We start from the raw sequence: 23,643 nt of genomic DNA on the forward strand, positions 1-23,643 counted from the left end.
ATAATCACAATGGTGTGATCACTCATCTAGAGCTAGTCATCCTGGAATGTGAAGTCAAGGGGGCCTTAGGAAGCATCACTACCAACAAAGCTAGTGGAGGTGATGGAATTCCAGTTGAGCTAGTTCAAATCCTAAAAGATGATGATGCTGTGAAAGTGCTGCACTCAATATGCCAGCAAATTTGGAAAACTCAGCAGTGGCCACAGGACTGGAAAAGGTCAGTTTTCATTCCAACCCAAAGAAAGGTAATGCCAAAGAATGCTCAAACTAACACACAATTGCACTCATCTCACACGCTAGCAAAGTAATGCTCAAAATTCTCCAAGCCAGGCTTCAACAATGCATGAACCGTGAACTTTCAGACGTTAAAGCTGGATTTAGAAAAGGCAGAGGAACCAGAGATCAAATTGCCAACATCCACTGGATCATCAAAAAAGGAAGTTCCAGAAAAATATCTACTTCTGCTTTACTGACTATGCCAAAGCCTTTGACTGCGTGGATCACAACAAACTGTGGAAAGTTCTTAAGGGGATGGGAATACCAGACCACCTGACCCACCTCGTGAGAAATCTGTATGCAGGTCAAGAAGCAACAGTTAGAACTGGGCATGAAACATTGGGAAAGGAGTTCCACATTGGGAAAGGAGTACGTCAAGGCTGTGTATTGTCACCCTGCTTATTTAACTTATAAGCAGAGTACATCATGGGAAACGCTGGGCTGGATGAAGCATTAAACTGGAATCAAGATTGCCGGGAGAAATATCAATAACCTCAGATATGCAGATGACACCACCCTTATGGCAGAAAGTGAAGAAGAACTAAAGAGCCTCTTGATGAAAGTGAAAGAGGAGAGTGAAAAAGTTGGCTTAAAGCTCAACATTCAGAAAACTAAGATCACGGCATCTGGTCCCATCACTTCATGGCAAACAGATGGAGAAACAGTGGCAGACTTTTTTTTTGGCGGGGGGGCGGGGGGGGGCTCTGAAATCACTGCAGATGGTGACTGCAGCCATGAAATTAAAAGACACTTACTCCTTGGAAGAAAAGTTATCACCAACCTAGACAGCATATTAAAAAGCAGAGACATTACTTTGCCAACAAAGGTCCATCTAGTCAAAGCTATGGTTTTTCTAGTAGTCATGTCTGGATGTGAGAGTTGGACTATAAAGAAAGCTGAGCGCTGAAGTACTGATGCTTTTGAGCTGTGGTGTTGGAGAAGATGCTTGAGAGTCCCTTGGACTGCAAGGAGATCCAACCAGTCCATCCTAAAGGAGATCAGTCCTGAATAGTCAATGGAAGGACTGATGTTGAAGCTGAAACTCCAATCCTTGGCCACCTGATGTGAAGAACTAAGTCATTTGAAAAGACCTTGATGCTAGGAAAGATTGAAGGTGGGAGAAGGGGACAACAGAGGGTGAGACGGTTGGAGGGCATCACCAACTCAATGGACATGAGTTTGAGTAAACACGGGAGTTGGTGATGGACAGGGAGGCCTGGCGTGCTGCAGTCCATGGGGTCACAAAGAGTCGGACAGGACTGAGAGACTGAACTGAACTGAGACTCTTATAATTAGGCATCAAATAGAATTTTTAAACATGTATCTAATATAGGTACATTTTAGTGGAAGTCATTCAATTTTTAAAATATTGGTTCTTTATGACTATTAGGATAGTTTAAATCTTTCTAAAAAGAAAACCTCCATGGTCAGTAATGCTAGCTGGGTTATGACTAGGTTGAATTGATATTTCTCTTCTTGTTCTTGTATCCTTTATATAACAAGATGGCAGGAATCCTCTGTTATATAATGACTACAAAGGAATAAATATATGTTTGGATTACTGCACAGAAAGAGGAAATTGCAAAAAAAAAAAAAAAAACCTGGACAAAAGGTGACTAAGCAGCTGAAGACACAGAATACAGATCATTAAATTCATTCTGAGGGTACCAGGTGAGAAGGTTCCATGATTGTATCTTTTTAAAAGCACTGTAATAATCACTACATTCTCTCATTTAAGAAGAGAGGAAAATTTGCATTTATGATTATCTTTATATTTTAAATCATTTTCTAAATCACTAAAAACTGCCTTTCTATCTGCAAGCTGATGACCAAACTCCTATCTCCAACTGTCATTTTGCTCTCTAATTTCAGATCTGTGGCCCACTCTGCACAAATCTGCTGTGTGTCTATGGACAAGCTACTTAACCTCTCTATGTTTCAGTTTTTCACTTAAAAATAAGGATAGCAGTGCTGACCTCACTGATTTTTGAGGAGATTAATGAGTTAACAGAAGTAAAGCACTTAACACAATGCCTGATAAACATGCAATAAATAGTATTACTCATATTCACTAGTATTATTTTGAACTGTTAGTTATCTCCACAAAGTGTCCTATAGTCCAGTAAATCCCCAAACAGTGTTAATTTCATGCCTGTTCAAAACATTTTGGTGTGTTTCTTTTCTAGATCTAATGTAACAAAATTACCCATTTCCCAAGGGATCCTAACTTAAGTTAGAAATCTTTGTACCATAATACTCTATTCCTCCTTCTCCTTCATCATCTAAAAAATCTTCACACTCCTAGCTCTGAAATCATAGTGACTTCTCTTACTAGACGGTGATTATTTTCGGTACAGGGATTGTATTCCTTTATAGAAGTTTACAGAGTTCCTTTCCTCTTGACATCTAGGAAGAAACCTAGCAAAGTTTTTTTCCTGCCTTCAGTTCAGTTCAGTCGCTCAGTCGTGTCTGACTCTTTGGGACCCCCATGGACTGCAGCACGCCAGGCCTCCCTGTCCATCACCAACTCCTGGAGATTACTCAAACTCATGTCCATTCAGTCAGTGATGCCATCCAATCATCTCATCCTCTGTCATCCCCTTCTCCGCCTGCCTTCAATCTTTCTCAGCATCAGTGTCTTTTCAAATGAGTCAGCTCTTCGCATCAGTTGGCCAAAGTATTGGAGTTTCAGCTTCAACATCAGTCCTTCCATGAATATTCAGGACTGATCTCCTTTAGGAGGGACTGGTTGGATCTCTCTGCAGTCCAAGGGACTCTCAATAGTCGTCTCCAACACCACAGTTCAAAAGCATCGATTCTTTGGTGCTCAACTTTCTTTATGGTCCAACTCTCACATCCATACACGACCACTGGAAAAACATAGCCTTGACTAGACGGACCTTTGTTGGCAAAGTAACGACTCTGCTTTTTAATATGCTGTCTAGGTTGGTGATAACTTTTCTTCCAAGGAGTAAGCGTCTTTTAATTTCATGGCTGCAGTCACCATCTGCAGTGATTTTGGAGCCCCCCAAAATAAAGTCAGCCACTGTTTCCACTGTTTCCCCATTTATTTGCCATGAAGTGATGAGACCAGATGCCATGATCTTAGTTTTCTGAATGTTGAGCTTTAAGCCAACTTTTTCACTCTCCTCTTTCACTTTCATCAAGAGGCTCTTTAGTTCTTCTTCACTTTCTGCCATAAGGGTGGTGTCATCTGCATATCTGAGGTTATTGATATTTCTCCCGGCAATCTTGATTCCAGTTTAATGCTTCATCCAGCCCAGCGTTTCCCATGATGTACTCTGCATATAAGTTAAATAAGCAGGGTGACAATACACAGCCTTGACGTACTCCTTTCCCAATGTGGAACTCCTTTCCCAATGTTTCATGTCCAGTTCTAACTGTTGCTTCTTGACCTGCATACAGATTTCTCACGAGGTGGGTCAGGTGGTCTGGTATCCCCATCTCTTTCAGAATTTTCCAGTTTATTTGGATCCACACAGTCAAAGGCTTTGGCATAGTCAATAAAGCAGAAATAGATGTTTTTCTGGAACTCTCTTGCTTTTTCTGATCCAGCAGATGCTGGCAATTTGATCTCTGGTTCCTCTGCCTTTCCTGCCTTACGCACTCAATAAATGCATCTTCTGTGTATGTATACACATACATCTATTACTTACAGACATATATTACTCACTCTCTCTCCCTTACAGTTTTGGCCTATCATAACATTTCAGAAATATATATTATTCAGGAAATAAGATGCAAGCAGATCTTAAGAAAAATTTTAGATTTCATCTGATTAATTTTTAATGCTGATGAGATTGTGGGAAACCTCTAACTCTCACACAATGTTGGTATTAGGATAAAGTGATACAACACTAAGAACAGACTTTAAGAGTCACAAAATTTTTCATTGTAGTTACCTAAATAACTCTGGAAATTAACAAAAGAAACAAAATAAAATTATTTGCACAAAAATGTTCATTATTATTTTCATTATAATGGAGGTAACATGAAAACTGATCTAAATAATGAATTATAGTTTTGAAATCTCAATGGACTAGTATAGAGCTATTAATGCTATTATATTAACTACAGAAGTAGAAACAGATGCTGTTTTCAAAGACTATATTTATGCCATGGTTATAATTATATAAAAACTATATATTTATATATATACTAAAAATGCAACTGGAGTTTATATTTTTGAATGATTTCTGGTACTGAAATAAATGTTCTATAAAAGGTAATTTTAGTCAGATGAATATATAAGACATTCAACTATAAATTAAGATTTCAAAATATCAAATACCTTTGGGTAAACCTCAAATATGGTATATAGTCTATTACAGCAGGAAGGTTGCCATCCAATCTTTCTCCCTTTAGGCAGAAGCTAAGACAACAGACAATAAATATATTAATACATAAAAATTTAAATCACAGTGTTATAAACAAGTCTTATTAGAGTCTTATAAACAAGTCTTATTATTTGTTTCATCAAACTGCAGATGAATTTTTTATTTGTAATTTAAATGTGACTTGTTACAATCACCTCAATAAAAATAATTCTACCTTCAATACCAAGGGCTTACAAAAATTAGTAACACTATTACATACATACATCATGCAAAAGTAAAGTTTACTGAGAAATCTGTACAAATACTATTTACACAGTTCATTTCATCTTGGTCTTATTAGACTCCAGAGATGTCACTGGAGCAGTGTCAAATGAAGAGCTGTTCTCAGTCACATACAAGTTCTCAGGTGACACTGAATAGTTCCTAAAGAGGTCTGACTGCTCAGAAAAATCATATATGAACTGCTACCTTTTGGTTCCTCTGGGAAGTTCTCCTGCTAAAATACTTACTCTAACATATTAATATCAAGGGTGCAGGATGTATTTTTCCAGACTTGAATAAGGAGAGAATCAAAGTGGCCACATTTTATATGGGCTTTCCTTCATTTACAAAACATTACCAATGTATCACTAAGACATTCGCTTTCTACACAATATCAATGGGCTACAACAAACCGAGAGTTTATATTATTATCCCAGTTTTGTTTTCAACCAAAAAATAAATTGTAAAGGATTTAGACAGAGCCAGCAGCATACAGTAAAAAGTCAACACCCTTAGAGAAATCATGAAGACAGCCTTCATGCTGCATTCACCACATTCATCCCAAACAATTAAGTTAATTAACCAAATCCCACCTTATCAAATTTCAAATAGAGCAAAGTTATACTTACAAAGAGAAAAGTATTTTGAAAAAGAAGTGACTTACTAGAAAAAAGTAACTTGAGTGAAACTCAGGAACTTAAGGAATTGACTGACTTAACCCTTCCTCAGTTAATTTAAGTTTAAGACAGTCTCTTTTTCGAGAGCAATATTTTTTAGTTCAAGACCTAAAAGCAGATTTTTAAGTTTTACGCTTATTTGTTAACAGTGGATTTTTAAGTGATATATTTCAATGAAAATATAATCCTTAATTCTCAGGTTTGAATTCTTATTATAGACATACCTTTTACTTTTAGTACAATGTAAAATCTTAGATCAATAAATGAAATGCAAAAGGATGCTCCAAACAACCTATGAAGAACTTAGAATGTCCGTTTTTAGTACTTGTAATCTTAGTCTGGAATCAACTCAATTGTTGATAATAAAAGCAAATATTAACAAAAATTTTAATACTCCGGAAACAAAACAAGAAACATAAGGTATCTAAAACAGCCTGTCAAGATTCTCTTTATCTCACCACATGAGAAAATGAAAATCTTTCTGGCTATGAATCAACATTAGTATATTTCTTTTTCATTTTAAAACAGTAGTTGAAAAATACTAAGAGATAAGATCTAAAGCCTTCCTTCAGTGCTACCAGAATACACGATTTTTTTGGTCGGGGGGATGTGGTCCAAGCTTTCTTTTTCCCAAGCCAGAGAGCAAACAAGTTTTGTCAGTTAATACCTTAAGTTTAAGACAGCCTCTTTTTTTAGAGCAAACCTATTTATAAAACTGATCTCATTATAAAGGGAACACCACAAATCAAACCAATATCCAACTGCATGCTTTACTTGGAAAACTGAAAGAAAAGAATCATAAGTAGAAACTATTTTGAGGTAGAATAATTTTAAATCAGAATACATACAGTTAGATGAAGTACCTGAAATCAATAGCATTGAGTCCAAGGAGCATGCCAGCAAGCATATTTGCTTCCTCACCCAAAACAATTGCTCCATCTTCATAAAATCTCCTAAAAAATGAAATGGGTGAATATATATTAAAAGCAGACTGAAGCTTCAGCTACAGGAACCACTTAGAGCCCAAGCTAGAGTAGAAAGAACTAAAATTTATTGAATTTGTCAAAACAAGAACATACTTGGATCACTTATATCTTGCAGATACTTAGCAGAATAAAAAAGCTGCCATTGTAACAAGGAAAAAATCATTCTAAGTGTTTACATCTCTCTTAAAAAGAATCTTCAAAGTGACTCGTTTAGTAGGCCTACATTGTCTAGCATTTTTCCAAGACTGAGGCAATATATATGTAAACTGAAAGGTGGTAAACACAGTCATTTAAACCGGTCTCCTTTCAAAACTATGTAGATTATTTTTCTACTAATATACAGAGAACAAACACAAACATACATTGTTTTTCTGTAATTCCAAGGGTTATTAACCAAACTAAGAACTAGGAAGATGTGATTAATAGTAATTTATGCTAACCTTTAGCATTACAATACTAATAGGGCAGATGGGCTACCTAGGTGGCTGCATACGAAAAAGAAAGTGTTCACTGTATCTCTGACAAAATGTGAATATGAATCTATCTCTGCTAATTCTTGTAAAGCCTTCTGTTTTAGTTCATGCTAATTTTTATAATATTAAAGTTTTATTTTAAAATATTTAAAATAAATATTTTGAAAAAATATCATTTAATATGGGCTTAAGGTGTTTTTCCACAGAAGAATCTAAGATTATTGAAGTCATTTTTCAAACAGTATCAAAAACTTGTTTATGTTCAGTAACAGGGATAATAAAATTGTTATTGTCTTGCTCTTTTCCATATTCTTGAGCTTATAAAGCGGAGAAGGCAATGGCAACCCACTCCAGTACTCTTGCCTGGAAAATCCCATGGACAGAGGAGCCTGGTGGGCTGCCGTCTACGGGGTCGCACAGAATCGGACACGACAAGCGACTTAGCAGCAGCAGAGCTTATAAAGACTGCATATAAAGTTTATATTCTTATGTTACTATCATCAATTTTGAATAGTCCACAGTTTACCAAATACTTTTATAATCATATTATTTGATACTTGCAAAGCTGATGAAATAAATGCAGAAACAATTGTCATTCGTTTCAATTTCATTATCAAGAAGAGAGACAGGTTTAAACAGTTTGCCCAAGATTATGTTGATAAACTTATCAAGGAGAAAACCAACTTTTACTTAAGTTCTACATCTTTCCTACTGAACCATGATACTTCCTGTAAAATAAAAATATTTAAAGAGAACTTAACCTCTGTTGCGGCCTGTAAGAAATTTTACATGAATAAAAAGTACAAGGGAAAATACAACTATTTACCCTCTGACAGATGTAAGGCTACAAACAAATATGGTGGGAAGACTAGATGCTCTTTCTTGGAAATACGTAAATTTACATTTCTTGAAAATGTAAATGAATAGTTATCATTTACATAAAAGGAGAAAAACTAAAAGTTTCAGCCTAACAAAGATCAGTAAAATGAATGGAAGAAATTCCTACATATTCAACTGAGGTGTTCCACAAATTGGTAAAGATATTTAGACAAAACTAAACATCTGAGATTTTGTCACTGCTTCAATGGCTAAATTGGCTGTTGACAGAATATTTGATCAACTCCTTGAAGAACTATGATTCCAATGGTTCTAGATCACCACTGCCTACGGGACACAAGCATTTATTCTGGCGTTTGACATCGGCAATCACCCATAATTCCCAGTATTTCCCTATATGAGAACAGGTGTATTTTTATTTGCCACCTGGAGCTCATCATGTTTAAAAGTACATTCTAGGAATCAGATCAAAACTATTTTTGCTTGCTTTCTAATGTTAATATTATACTAGGAACTAATGAAAAATACCTAAAACAAAAACTAAATGGTTTTAGAAAAATTTTAAGCAAGCTTAAAGGTAATTTATATACCCTATGTTTTATATACCATTTTGTTTTACTGAGGTCTTCTGGCCTTTATTTTACTATTGATGTTTTAAGCTAACCTAGGGGCTTCCCTGATAGCTCAGTTGGTAAGAATCCACCTGCAATGCAGGAGACCTCAGTTCAATTCCCGGGTCAGGAAGATCTGCTGGAGAAAGGATAGGCTACCCACTCTCGTATTCTTGGGTTTCCCTTGTGGCTCAGCTGGTAAAGAATCTGCCTGCAATGCAGGAGACCTGGGTTCAGTCCCTGGGTTGGGAAGATCCTGTGGAGAAGGGAAAGGCTACGCACTCCAGTACTCTGACCTGGAGAATTCCACGGACTACAGTCCATGGGGCTGCAAAGAGTCGGACACGACTGAGCAACTGTCACCGACACATAAGTTTTTACACTAGATGTGAGATCAGTTAATTCCACTTAAAACCATATCTGAAACATAATATTACATAGACCTGATTTAATATGCCTTTACTGTAACAGAGGGGAGGGGAGGACAAACAGAAGAGGAGAGGCTAGTTAAGAGAACTGTCCATTGTATGCTGAACTTTTTCATTATTAGATCTGATTAAGAAAATAAATTAAGTAAATGCACCTAAAGAAATCTATCAACATTTAGGTTTCATTTATAATATGCCATTTTTATGTCACTTGACATTTTATATACTATCATTTAATCAAAGATACAAGTCATTCATGTGTATTAAAGAGGCAGAAGCTATCACAAAAAACTGTTTTATTCCCTTAATCAAGCCAATATATCAATAAATTTGACTGAAAATCTGATTCTTGTTATCAATACTTTCAAAGATTTCTAAAGACTGTAAACTTTCAATCTCTTCATTTTACCTCACAGAAAAATTGGAACATTTTTATATAACCAAGATTATGTAACCAATGAGCCAAGAGTAAAGGCTAAGATGACTAATAATACTAAGGTGTACACTAAAAAAATTCCCTTTTGTTGAAAATATTTTTTGTCCTAAGGAAAATATTTTTACGAGAAGGGTCTAAACCAAAACAGCACATTGGCTTGCAAAAATGGATTATAAATATTGAAAGTAGCAAGATGAAAAATAAATTTAAAACTTCTATTTAAAGAGTTATATGTTAGACTGTATCTTTAAAGAAGTTTTGCATTTTAGAAACAAAAGAACATTGTCAGCAACTCTTTGATATTACTGTGATCTGGAAGAAAAGTCCCCAATTTCTATCAGGTGTACTCTTTCCAATTATTTGTATGTTGACTACAAAAATATTAGACACTAGAAAGGTACTTAAAATAACACTCAAATAACAATAATCTTTTTCTCAACACATATAATTTAATTCCAATTGAAATACATCTACAATGCCATCTTTAGTGCTTATTCTGAAGGACTATTTTAAAACCTTTCAGGTACTTAGTAACAAATATCCTTTGGATGGGAAGTGAACCACCAGAATAGATGATGTTGATACTGAACAATATCATGCTTCAAAATTTATTTTGAGAGTCACAAGTTATTCTACACACTAAAAGTGCAATACTCAAATATGAGAAAGCTTATTTTATAAGCAAAAGAAATTCCATTACCAATATCTTGTTCTCTTCCCCAGTTTAGTCTTTATTTAAGAAGCCTGAAGTGGGGGGAGATAAGATTCTCCCTCATGACATACAAAACAAATTACAGCATTACAAAGAAATGTTCTGTTCTATTCAAAGACAAGGTGAATCAGAATGAAAAGATAGCCAAAAAAATCAATCTCCAAACAGTCTTGCTAAGAATGTGAGATTCTCTATTTTATCAACAAATACATCATGCAGCAAGAACTGTGTTATATACTAGAGATAAAATGATAAAGAAGGTAAACATGACCCCACTTTATGAAACTTATTGTCTAGGGGAGAGGACAGGCAATAAACAGAAGAAAGAGACAATCAGAGATGGCAAGCAGTATAAAATAAGAACTAGGTTGTTGAGGTGGAGAAAAAGTAAAGATAAATCCAACTTGGAAGAAGGGCATTGGGAAAGATATTCTCGAGTAAGTGTTTATTCTGGGACCTTAGGCCCAAAGAAGTCTGAAAACAGGGCTTTGGAGGCCAAAGCCTGTACTGAACGCTAGGCACAGTTGTAAGTGCTTTACATGAATTATCTTGCTTAATTTCACCAACAATTATTATGACACAGAGGGAGTATGAAATTTACCCAAGATTCCACAGCTAGAAAGTGGTGAAACCAGGATCTGACTCTAGGAAATGTGTTTGCAGAGCCTGCTGGCTAAAGTAATGAGAAAGCATTTAAAGTGGGAATTGACAGGATCCCATTTACAATGCTTTTTAAGAAGACTGGCTGGAAGCTGGGTGGCTACTGGCAGGGGGCAAACTGGAATCTCAGTTGGGAGGCTAACAGGGGAGGATGTAGGCAAGAGATGGGAGAGGTATGCATTATTGCTACAGCCATAATGATAAAGGCAAACGGATAGATTCGAAACAGATTCTGGAAATAGGATCAAAAAGACTTGCTAATGGAATGGCTGCAATGAGTGAAGGAGAAAAAGGAATCAAATATGAATTTAGATTTTGACTTCATTGGCCATTTAGGTAAGGCAATGAAACAACTTTCAAAGAATGGGGTGAACAGGGTTAGAGGGGAGAAGAATCAAGAAATCTGAACTAGTTAGAGATTTAAATGTGGTGTCATGACCACCCAGGTGGTATTTAAAACTCCAGAGATACAATGAGATATCACCTCACACTGGTCATAAAAAAAAAAAAAAAAAAAAAAAAAATCTACAAACAACAAATGCTGGAGAGGAGGTGGAGAAAAGGAAAAAACCCTCTTGCATTGTTGGTGGGAATGTAAATTGATACAGCCACTATGGAAGAAGTACAGAGATTCCTTAAAAAAAAAAACTAGGAATAAAACTACCATATGACCCAGCAACCCCACCACTGGGCATATACCCTGAGGAAACCATAACTGGAAAAGACACATGTACCCCAGTGTTCACTGCAGCACTATTTATAAAAGTTAGTACATGCGAGCAACCCAGATGTCCATCAACAGAAGAACAGATAAAGAAGCTGTGGTACGTATATACAATGGAATATTACTCAGTCATAAAAAGGAATGCATTTGAGTCAGTTCTAATGAGGTGGATGAACCTAGAGCCTATTAAACAGAGTCAAGTAAGTCAGAAAGAGAAAATAAATACCGTATATTAACACATATATATGGAATCTAGAAGGATGGTACTGATGAACCTATTTGCAGGGCAGCAATGGATGTGCAGACATAGAGAACAGCCTTACGGACGTGGGGTCGGGGGAAACGGGGGTGGGATGAATGGACAGAGTAGTAGGGAAACATGAAGTGAAGTGAAGGCGCTCAGTCATGTCCGACTCTTTGAGACCCCATGGACTGTAGCCCTCCAGGCTCCTCGGTCCATGGGATTTTCCAGGCAAGAATACTGAACTGGGCTGCCATTTCCTTCTCCGGGGGATCTTCCCGACCCAGGGATCGAACCCGGGTCTCCTGCACTGCAGACAGATGCTTTACCGTCTGAGCCACACAGGAAGCTCTCGTACGGAAACATATACACTACCATATGTAACAGAGAGCGGGAACTTGCTGAATGACTCAGGGAACTCAAACTAGGGCTCTGTGACAACCTAGAGGGGTGGGATGGGGTGGGAGGTGGAAGGGAGGTTCAGGAGAGAGGGGACATTATGTGTACCTATGGCTGATTCATACTGATGTATTGCAGAAACCCACACAATACAGTGAAGCAATTATCTTTCAATTAAAAATAAATAAATTTTTAAAAATCTCCAGAGACAGGTGCAGTTGTGAGAGAAAGAACAGCAGAGAACAGAAGACTGGGCGCAGAGAATACTGACACGAAGAAGCTGTGAACAGTAAAAGAAGCCTGAGAAACAGCAAGTGGGGAGACAGAAAAGCCAGGGAGTGTTATGTAAGTAAAAAACAGAGGTTTTTCAATAAAGAAGTTTTCAACTCTTTTAGCCGGACTATGGAGTACAATGGGGACAGAGAAATGTTCATGACATTTGGGTGGCTTATGGATTATTGGTATTCTTTTAAAAATCATCTTTGAAAGTAAAAAAAAAAAAGTATACTTCTTAATTAAAAAAACATTTCATTGCTAAAAAAAATAAATAAAAATCATCTTTGGTGGAGTGGTAGAGGCAGAGGCTAGAGAAGAATGAAGAGTGACTCTGAGGTAAGGAGATGACAACAGTGTGTATAAGGATGTGTGAGACGTTTGGTGATGAAGCAGAACATGGAAATGAGCCATATGAGAGAGAAATACTGGTTCTAGGGAGAAACTTTTTCCTTTTAAGATAGGGGATACCAGTACACACTTCTGCATGGGTGGGAATGATTCAGAAATGGCAAGAGATGGAGGACCAGGAGTGAGAGAGGTGATGATAACTAAAGGAAAAGGTGAATGCGGGGCAGGACCTAGAAGAAAGACTGGCAGGAGAGACATTCCATTGCAACAACAACAAAAAAAAAACAAAGAGAATGTGGGTAAGGTGTGTTTGGCGACAGAATGATAGCTTTAATTTACGGCAAGTTCAATTTTCTAATGAAAGGAGGCCTTGTACTAGTAGCTTAATGGAAATATCTAGTTCTCTCTAAATTTTAAAATGGCAGTTAGAATTGTTTTTACTCTCAGGTCACAAGTCTGTATGAATGACCAGGAAGATTCTTATTGTAGTCTTGTCTTTACTATAGACTAATACCAAATATACTCTGAAGCTTTTTCTTCTTTCCAGGAATACGTGGAATTATTTCTTGAAAGCAAATTTAAAATGAACACATCTTTGAAACAAAATTTATTAAAAGAGAGCTTCTGGGTATTTAATAAGCCAAAATATTTTATAGACAAAACAAAAAGCTGTGGCAGCAGTCCACAAGCACCTTTTAATAACTTTTTTTTCATCTTAATAATGTAAAACTTTTAAACAGATTAAAATTCCTAAGGTCTTTCTTATTTCTTGAAAGATTTGGTAATTTATCACTATCTTATCTACCTTTCTATAGTTAAAAAAAGTGTTTAGCCAACTATTCTTTTTTTCGCTTTGTGACAGCTGAGTAATTTTTGAAGTTTTTATACTTTACTCCTTCTCTTACTCCTACTATAATAATGAGAAGGTTAATATTATTCTTGAACATCACTTTCGTTATAAATGAAGCATTGTGGTGCACTTGCAAAGTAATAAACAGGACTTGATAAAGTAATTTTATCTCTATATTTTCCACAGTTATTACTTCACATTCTTACCAGAATATTTTTGATCTTGTTTTAAATGTCACATTTGTATTCTTTAGCTTAACTTTTCTAATTATTTTCAGGCTGTGGGTGGAGAGAAATGAAACCTTTGAGCAAATTATTCAGTTTCTACCTTACTTCTCTATCTCTAGGCCTTCCCCACCTCTTCTTTTTTTGTATTAACTTTGATTATCTTCTTGAGTCTGTCGACTTCCCATCACTGGCTATTTCCCAATTACACCCCAATTCCTAAACTATGAAACTCTTCAAGGGTTTTTTCAATTGCTTACCAAGATACCCTCCACCGAGGCAAAATGATCACATGAATTTCTCTAATACTTTGGAACCATCGTCATGCATTTCAGAAGACCTACTATAGTTCTGCTCCCCACAGTTCCTCCTCCCAATCTTATCCTTAGATTATCACTAATTAGTACTTTCAAGCTTGCCTGCCTTAGCCCATGTAGCTCCTCTATATGTACTGAGTAAACACTTGTTATCATCATTTTAAAGGACCTCATTACTCTTTATCTGTGAAGAGTAGAACAAGAAGAAATCACTTGATTCAGACACTCTTGAAATTCCTAAAGAATTAGAGATCATTTCTCATTGTTCTACAAGCACTTATGTCAGGGAGCACTCAGACAAAAAGTAAGGTGTAATTATTCTTTCCAAAAGTACGCTTGTAATTTTACAAACCTAACCTTCCAAGTACATATGTTTTCACTAGGGGTTCACAATCAAATGGATTTATAATTGAGAATTTTCTCTGGTTTGATTTTGGTTTAAAAAAAAAAAACAGTGTAAATAGTTTTTAAAAAGACTGTCTTTTTGCAACTGCATTTTAAAGTTAACATTTAGGATGGGAATTTTGAAATAACTCCTTACATCATTTTTTGATAATTGCAGAGCCATTATAGTCACATCTAAATACTGTGTGATGTGTATATAGAAACACGATATATTTCTCTGTGTGTATAAACATACACTAACCATGTTTCTATGTGAATAATACGTTTATATATTGTTACAAGAATGTTTTTACTTCATGAACTTTTTAGAGCTGAATCACTTCCTTTTTCTCCTGAAAAGAACAGCTAATACCTAAACATAAGGCAAAAAGCATTTCCCTTAAAAATTTTAAACTACTCACTCTAAAAACAGTCTATTCAAGTACTATTTCTACTCCACCCAACTGTATAAACTAAGAAATGAGACTAACAACTTAGATTATTAACGCTTTAATTTCTATTTAGAAAAGACTGTCTTGTTATTGTATAGCAGATAATTATGGTATAAACTTAGTTTTGATTTCATAGGATTTCTAGGTTTGATCTATGGGGTTCTGATTTTTTTTTAAAGCCTCAGTATCTTGAAAATTTACTATCTTTCATAAATAAATGTATTTACTAGTGATGATAAAAGAAACAAATGTTCATTGTGTAAAGTTTACTTCAAGTGTCTAAGAGTTTATCATCATCTCACTGTCCATCTTTAGAAATATCCTGAGTACCATATTGCTTGAAAATGATCCAATAAGCACATGTCATATTTACTTTATGCAAATACTTCTTGGAGTTAAAAGTCTTTATAACCTGGTCAAATTTAAAGTTGTGATAATTTTTTCTTCGTATCTTCCAAGTAAAACATTTATTATTTTATTACCTAAGAACATCAGTTCAGTTCAGTCGCTTAGTCATGTCCAACACTTTGCGACCCAATGAACTGCAGCACGCCAGGCCTCCCTGTCCATCACCAACTCCCAGAGTTTACTCAAACTCATATCGATCGAGTTGGTGATGCCATCCAACCTCATCCTCTGTTGTCCCCTTCTCTTGTTGCCCTCAATCTTTCCCAGCATCAGGGTCTTTTCAAATCAGTCAGTTCTTCACATCAGGTGACCAAACTACTGGAGTTTCAGCTTCAACATCAGTCCTTCTAATGGATATTCAGGACTGATTTCCTTCAGGATTGACAGGTTACATCTCCTTGCTGTCCAAGGGACTCTCAACAGTCTTCAACACTACAGTTCAAAAACATCAATTCTTCGGCACTCAGCTTTCTTTATAGTCCAACACTCACATCCATACATGACTACTGGAAAAACCATAGTCTTGACTAGACGGACCTTTGTTGGCAAAAGCAGAATCTCTGCTTTTTAATATGCTATCTAGGTTGGTCATAACTTTGCTTCCAAGGAACACACATCTTTTAATTTCATGGCTGCAGTCACCATCTGCAGTGATTTTGGAGCCCCCCAAAATAAAGTCTCAAACTGTTTTCACTGTTTTCCCATCTATTTGCCATGAAGTGATGGGACCAGATGCCATGATCTTAGTTTTCTGAATGTTGAGCTTTAGGCCAACTTTTCACTCTCCTCTTTCACTTTCATCAAGAGGCTCCTTAGTTGTTCTTGGTGTCATCTGCATATCTGAGGTTATTGATATTTCTCCCAGCAATCCTGATTCCAGCTTGTGTTTCATCCAGCCCAGCATTTTCCATGAAGTACTCTGCATTTAAGTTAAATAAGCAGGGTGACAATATACAGCCTTGACGTACTCCTTTCCCGATCTGGATCCAGTCTATTGTTCCATGTCCAGTTATAACTGTTGCTTCTTGACCTGCATACAGATTTCTCAAGAGGCAGGTCAGGTGGTCTGGTATTCCCATCTCTTGAAGAATTTTCCAATTTGTTGTGATCCACACAGTCAAAGGCTTTGGCATAGTCAATAAAGCAGAAATAGACATTTTTCTGGAACTCTTGTTTTTTCAATGATCCAACGGATGTTGGTAACACCTAAGCAAAGACACTGTCACCTATACCAGCTAGTCAGCTAAAACAATGTGTCACATTAAAGATCCAGATTTTCTCAAAATCCAAAACGTCAAACATGCCATCAGGACATGGAAATTTCAAGATTTTAGATATATGACTTCTGTATATATATGCCTAATTTTCTCTGTCAGAACTGGCTTACGTCACTCTCTTCCTTCAGAAATATGATTAACAAGGTAGAAATACATATGGTAATTTAAAAGTGTTGAAGTCAGTGCTGTCTGATAGAACCTCGTGCCATGAAGCACTGTTCTGCATCCGTGCTGTCCAATTTGGCAGCCATTAACCACACAGGGCCAGTGAACACTTAAAGTGTGATAAAGCAACTGAAGAACTGAATTGGTAATTTAATTTCTATTTTAATTTACTCAGTGGCATGTGGTTAGTGGCTACTATACTGAACAATACATATGTAGGATACTGAAATTATTTAATGTTTTCATTTACAAATACTTTTGAAATGGGAAAAAAAAGTGACTGCTTTAACAAAAGCCTTAAATATAGATTAGCAGAGCAGAGCTGAGTGGGCATGACTATTGTCCTTATATGAATCTTTTCTCTATCATCATAAAGTGAAAGTCACTCAGTCATGTCTGACTCTTTGCGACCTCATGGACTTTACAGTCCATGGAACTCTCCAGGCCAGAATACTGGAGTGAGTAGCCTTTCCCTTCTCCAGGAAGAATCATCATAAAAAGTTAATAAAGTCCTGTTTTGCACAATGTACTATCTCATAAATCTATACAACCTAAGGAGACCATTGGTATAGACTGCCCCAAAAACACAACTGAGCAATCATTAATTATATAATTAAAGAAGTGAATAAAATAAACGTTGCAGTGTGGAAAGAGGAAGAATGGAATAGGAAAAGTCTGTGGTGAGAATGAAACTTCAAGTGCTGAAAAAGTAAGAATCAAAACTTTTCAGAAAAAAGATACTCCAGGCATAATGTGAGGCCTGAAAAGATAAAACAAGGTAGAAGTATGTTTAGTTGAAAAAACAGTATTTTCCTGAGAAGACAGTGGATTTATCTGAGAAGTATAAAAAGGGGAAATAAAATAGGTGAGGACTTGAAAAACAAATGAGTCTTTATTCTATTCTTACTTCTAAGTCTTCAGGTGACTCTCTTAATATATATTTGAAAATTAAAAGGACTTTTAAACCTGGTTGTTTTGAAGTCTCTCAGAGCTGTAGAGATGTATTCAGACAAATGTTTTTCCATGAGTGCTACTCTGATCCAGGCTCTACCCTAAAAGGAAGAAGAAAGAATCAAACGTAAAGAAAAATTAGAAATTAAAAAGTATTGTGTTCACTATGTCATCAAAAATATAAGCATTTTAACATGCAAAGAATAACTCACTCAAAATGTGTATTTGATAAAGACTAAAAATATTTAAGTAGATGAGGTAAATTTTAATTATATATAGTATATACTTTGTTTCTCTAAAGGTGTAGGGTAGAGCATGTCTGATTAACTTTCTAGCTTCTGAAGGGACAGAACCATCAAAACTGAGTTACTTGGGTTAGAGACTTCTTCTTTCTTTTGGCGGGGGGGCGGGGGCAGTTAGAGACTTCTTGTGAATCATATAAGGAAATCACAAGGCTCATCTCTTTACTTCAGTGCCCAAATCAACACACTAATTGAAATGAATCCCCTTATAAAACAAGAGGAAAGAGTCCATTCTCATTAAGAAAAATAATCTTCACACCACTTGTTTAGTCTTTCCAGAGGGAAGTTTACACAACAAACAGGGAACCAAATTTCATTATTTATCATTTATGCAAATCATAAGTCACTGAATTTGGTGCCTCCAGAGCATTCTAAAAAATATTACCAGAAATTTAAACCAGAAAAAGCAAACACACAACAAAAAATATCCCAGAAGCATATCCTAGAATAAAATCACAGAAACACACAATTCTAACAAAATATGAATAATCTTACTTTTGAAAAGGGGTAACAGCATTCAGTAGTTGGGACTAGTCAGTAAAGTTCTTTTTATAAGCCAAAGCATTTATTCTGAACTTTTTGTTTAGAATGAAAGAATACTTGTTAGTGAGAATTTTATAATTCTATTATGGTCACTTCACTCAACCCTTTCACACCTCTCCAGAAAATCTATGAAGACTGACTATACGAAAAATCAAACCACTGTAATAGTAGCTAAGAATAAAGATGACACTAACCAATGTATATATGATGGTCAACTACCAGTATAGAAAAAAAGCATTGAAATGCCTACACTTACAGAAATGTCTACAGTTCTAGTGATTTCCTCAAACTGTTGGACAGGAAGGGTTGAAAACAAGTTAATCCAGACAGTCGTAAAACCTGGCAGGCTAGAAACGGCTGTACTGTTTGGAACATGGGCCTGGTTAGCAGGCCAGTCAATTTGCCCACCAACCTCAAAATCCCTTAGCTTGCTCAGTCAACTGCTTCTGCTGAGTAAGCCTAGGGGAACCTACAATTAGTTGCAGCTGATTGGAACAGAGGAAGGGAAGGGGCACACAACAGCCCTCAGTCTCAAGTTTCTTAAGATTTCATCTCGAAGACCAGAGACTAGCAGTAGAGGCTTGAATCAAAAAGCTACATTCTCACACAGAAGCAGGGAAAGTTGCTCTCCAGAGAAAGTGTGTTATTGTTAAGATAAGAAATGTGGGGGAAAGCCTTGCTTCCTGATTTATTCATTTCAAGCCATACAAAACTGGGTTGCACCTAGTTTCCTGTCTTTCGATGTTTGTGCAATTCTGTTACACTGTCATAACAAATGGTGCTGATTTTTAACGGTTTCTTTTCTTTCAACAAAACCAACAGAATATTTAAGCTTGTTGGAATCATCAACAGGGAAAAGCGGAAAAGTAGGTATAAGATTTTAGACTGTATCATTTAGGTAATGGTAAACCACTGTAGGTTGTTGTTATTGTTTGGGAGACACAAATATTAGCCTGTTTGCCACTAATGGTTTTTGGGAAAAAAAATTAATAAAAGTAGTCAACACTCCTTAAGAGTGTAATTAATAAATGCTTGCCTCTGCATTAGACACATTAAAATATTTAATCCTCCTGAGAACTGTGTCAGTTACAATACTGTCCCTACTTTACTATATGAGGAAACAAAAAAACAGACACAACTAGAAGACAGGGGACTCATTTCACCACCGAACTGACCAACCTGATAGAATTAATATCCATACACTCTACCTTCCCTCTTATTTCAGGGGGTGGACTGCAACTATTTAAGAGAGTAAAAAGAAAAATCACAGAGTGGACAAAAGCATCTGCATTATATGTAACTGACAAATGACTCCTATCTGTAAAATGCAAAGAATTCTTACAAATCTATAAGAAAAGATAAGTCCATTTAAAAATGGGCTGCAAGGGGAAGAGTTGAAACCAGAGAGTCAATTTCTTCAGTAGACATCAGAATATTTAGAAGTTTTCCTTCTTTTTGTGTTAGTTTTTATAAGTGGCATTTTTCAAAGAATTTGCCCATTTCATTTAAATTTTTTAATTTACAAGTGTGAAGTTATTCATACCTTCTCTTAGGATTTTTAATGTTTGTAGAGTCTATGGGGTTTATCACTTCTTCATTACAGATATAGGTAATTTATAACCTCTTTTGTCCTTCTAGTAGCCTTGCTAGAAACTTATCGGTTATATTAATCTTTTTAAAAACACCAACTTTTGGTTTGTTGATTTTCTTCTAGTGTACAATTGTTTCAGTTTAATTGAATTTTTATTCTTCATTACGTCTTTCCTTCTACTTTGGGTTTATTACTTTTTTTAGAAGTTTCTTGAGATGAAAGCTTTGATAACTGATTTTCTGCCTTTTTCTTAAAATACATAAATGCCTAAACTTATCTATTCTCCTTTAAGTACAATTTTTATATGTTATATTTTCATTATCATTACTAAGTATGTTTTAATTTCATGTGTAATTTCTTCTTTCATTCAGGAGTTATTTAGAAATTCTTCTCAACTTCAACTTATATAAGCCTAGCTAACTCTGTTATGGATTCTACTGTGGTTAGAGAACATTATATTTATATTTGTTTATATTTCAATCCTCTGAAATTCACTGATGTGCATTACAACTCAGCAAATGATCGATTATTGTACAAGTTCATTAAGAATGAATATTTTGTAGTTTCCTATTTTGATTTTCTTATATACTCCAGTTCTCTAGTATTAATCTTTCTTTATATTTTCTTCATATTATAATTACTTAAAAGTCCATTATCTGCATCTCTCATAGGTCTGTTTCAATTTTACTTTTTACATTTCTTAGTTTTGTTCATTTAACCTTTTTTCCTGATAAGCTTGGTGATTTTTGATTAAATATTACACATTGTGGAAGAAAATTTGCAGCAACTCTAATGCTACCTTTCTCTAGAGTAGGTTTACTTTTCTTCTGGTAGACAGAGTGTATCTAACAACCACTTTGTACCACTTAAGGGCACCACTTTTAGGTTTTGGGGTGCTGATTTTCATCTGAAATTTCCCTAACTCCCAAGGTACAGCCTTTCTGGGGTCTCAAAAGCCTGGAGTATTTACAGGGCCCCTTCAATTTGTTTCACTTCCACGTTTGGGGCCATCACAGTAAAGAACAAGGGATAGGAAAAGTGGAGTGGTAGTTAAAAGAGGAGGTAGATTTATTACTCAGTAAGAGAAAATGAACATAAAAGTGGCCTCTTTGCAATACTGTATCTTACTGTAAAGTTCCAGTATTTGGTAACTCTGGTCTATCTGTGATTAACACCCTCTCTCTCTGCCTCTGCCCCTTTCAGTAGAAAATCTGGCTAACCACCATCTAGGACAAAGCACTGACAAGGTAAGCTTCTGAACAAGGAGAAAGTAAGATGATGAGACCAGGAAAAACTAGGCACAACAGGGACATAAATCATAAAAATGTATTAAGGGCTACACTCACAGTTCTATCACAGTATAGGTGCTCAATAAAAATTTATCAGCTGGAGGGACGCATGGATATATGAGTGGTTGATGTGACTAGTATATTCAGAAGTTATAATATGTTACATTCATATTGAATAGAAGGAATACCTAGGGTAAGCAATCACAAATTAGGAAAGCCTAACACAGCCTTAAATAAGAATTTTGAAAAATAAGAACACTCTTAAAAACAGAGAAAAACAAAATTCACACAAGATATGCAGGAAGAAGGAAGAACTCAACTACAGTAGAGAGTTCATACTTTAAGGCCAGAAACTAACTAAAGGGGAAGAAGGCTATCTTCAACTTGAAATCAGCTGGGATACTAAGAAAATCCAATGGAAATATCTGCAAGATAAACAACAAAAGTAACTAAGGATCCAGTTTCAGTGGACTGTCTATCAAAGGTAATGTATTAATATTATGCTTTCAAGTAATTGGCCCAAATTAGCAGAGATAAGTTCGGAAGCAAGCAAAATAGGTACCTGTTGATATGAAGTTATTTTTCTCAGAAAGCTAATTCTAGCCTGACACCTAAATAAGCTGATGTACAGAAATCCTATGTCCCCAAATTCCTGCATATTATACTTTTTCTTTTTGGCTGCACTGGTGGGCCTGCAGGATCTTTGTTCCCTGACCAGGAATCAAACCCATGCCCTCTGCAGTGGAAACAGAGTTGTAAGCATTGGACTGCCAGGGAAGATCCCGTGTATACTGTAGAAAGAATAGCTGCAAATATGGCTGAGATGTAAAGATTATAGTCACAATCTTCAATTCAAATATTCTATTTCATTGACAGGCTATGAATAGGCCCTGGAAAATGAGCTCAACTAGTCAAAGACTAAGCAAAGAAAGGAAATGTCTACATTTTACAGGCCTCAGGTTAGGGTGACTAAGTCACATCTCTGTGGCAGCAAATTTCTACAATGTGAATCTCAGCTGCACAGTGATACGAAGACACAGGCAATCCTGATTCAATCGATCAATTTAGAGAATGTGTCTGGGCTGAATCGTTCATTGCGCCACAGGGCATCCTATCTTCCACTATTTAAAATGTTCACATAACCCTCAAAGTGTAAGCAGAATGAATCTGGTTTCTTAAATAGAAGTCAAAAATGAAGATCTTGGTTTTGGTCCCAAGCCTACTGAGTTACACACTGTTTAAGATGTAAGCTTGGTGCTCAGGTTCTGACACGTGTTCCCAAGTATCAAGGCTGGCTAAGAGTGCTATACACGCTAGCAGTCACTGCGAGCTGCAGTTCAAAGGCTCAGGAAACCTGCCACCTGAGGCATCTGTTTAACCCTTCAATCCTGACACTTGCCAGATGTGATTCACTGAGTAGATTAAGTACTTTGCTCTGCACTACAATGAATAAAGACAGGTGTAACCTTTGCCTGCAGACTTTTCCAGACAAGCAGTAGATCTTTTCTCCCCCACAAGTATTAATAAATGGAGGCTTCTATGGTGGCTCAGATGGTAAAGAGTCCGCCTGCAATGAGGGAGACCTGAGTTTGATCCCAGGGTTGGGAAAATCCCCTGGAGAAGGAAATGGTATCACACTCCAGTATCCTTGCCTGGGGATGGACTCTGTTTGAGGCCTGAGCAAAACAAAGATATAAAAACAGGATTTAGAACGGGATTGTTCTGTGGTGTTTTGATACTCAATACCAGTTTTTTACAGAATAAATATTAACCTGTCTCTGCTGGGCAGCATCTTGCTGTGTAGGGCCTACTCCCAAGGCTTATTAAGAGAGCTGGTCAGCTGGAGTTTGGGATTCTTTGGTCTACCCAGGTCAAGAATGCTACATTTCTAGAGTTTCTTACCTTCTCAATTACCTTTTGTATTTTGGTATATGCTAGTTATAGAAATATATTCTCCTCTATATTGAAGGGGTTTGGAATACACTTGTCCTGTTAATCTCTCCTGCTTTGAATTTGAAAATAAGCAAATAAAGTTTCTGTATCACCGGGGTACCTTCTATTAATATAATCCCTTATGATTATACAGTGGAAGTGACACATAGATTCAAGGGATTAGACCTAATAGACAGTGCCCGAAGAACTATGGATGGAGGTTCCTAGCATTGTACAGGAGGTGGTGACAAAAAC

At 36.2% G+C, this 23,643-nt stretch overlaps 1 protein-coding gene across 8 annotated transcripts in view; it reads right to left on the bottom strand.

Moving 5' to 3' along the window:
- The window catches only part of LOC122438224 (RUN domain-containing protein 3B), a 157,359-nt gene that overhangs the window by 68,530 nt on the left and 65,186 nt on the right, over positions 1 to 23,643 (bottom strand). For all 8 annotated transcript variants that reach the window (XR_006268486.1, XM_043462864.1, XM_043462862.1 and 5 more), the window contains 3 exons: positions 17,747 to 17,832; positions 6,436 to 6,525; positions 4,589 to 4,669 (listed from right to left, as the gene is read on the bottom strand). Coding sequence is in view for 7 of the 8 variants with exons in the window: in XM_043462864.1 (XP_043318799.1) it covers positions 4,589 to 4,669; positions 6,436 to 6,525; positions 17,747 to 17,832 (257 nt within the window). In the remaining variant the exon portion in view is untranslated. The remainder of the gene's footprint in view (positions 1 to 4,588; positions 4,670 to 6,435; positions 6,526 to 17,746; positions 17,833 to 23,643) is intronic.

The sequence above is a fragment of the Cervus canadensis genome, chromosome 3, assembly GCF_019320065.1.
Source record: "Cervus canadensis isolate Bull #8, Minnesota chromosome 3, ASM1932006v1, whole genome shotgun sequence".
NCBI classification, from domain to species: domain Eukaryota; kingdom Metazoa; phylum Chordata; class Mammalia; order Artiodactyla; family Cervidae; genus Cervus; species Cervus canadensis.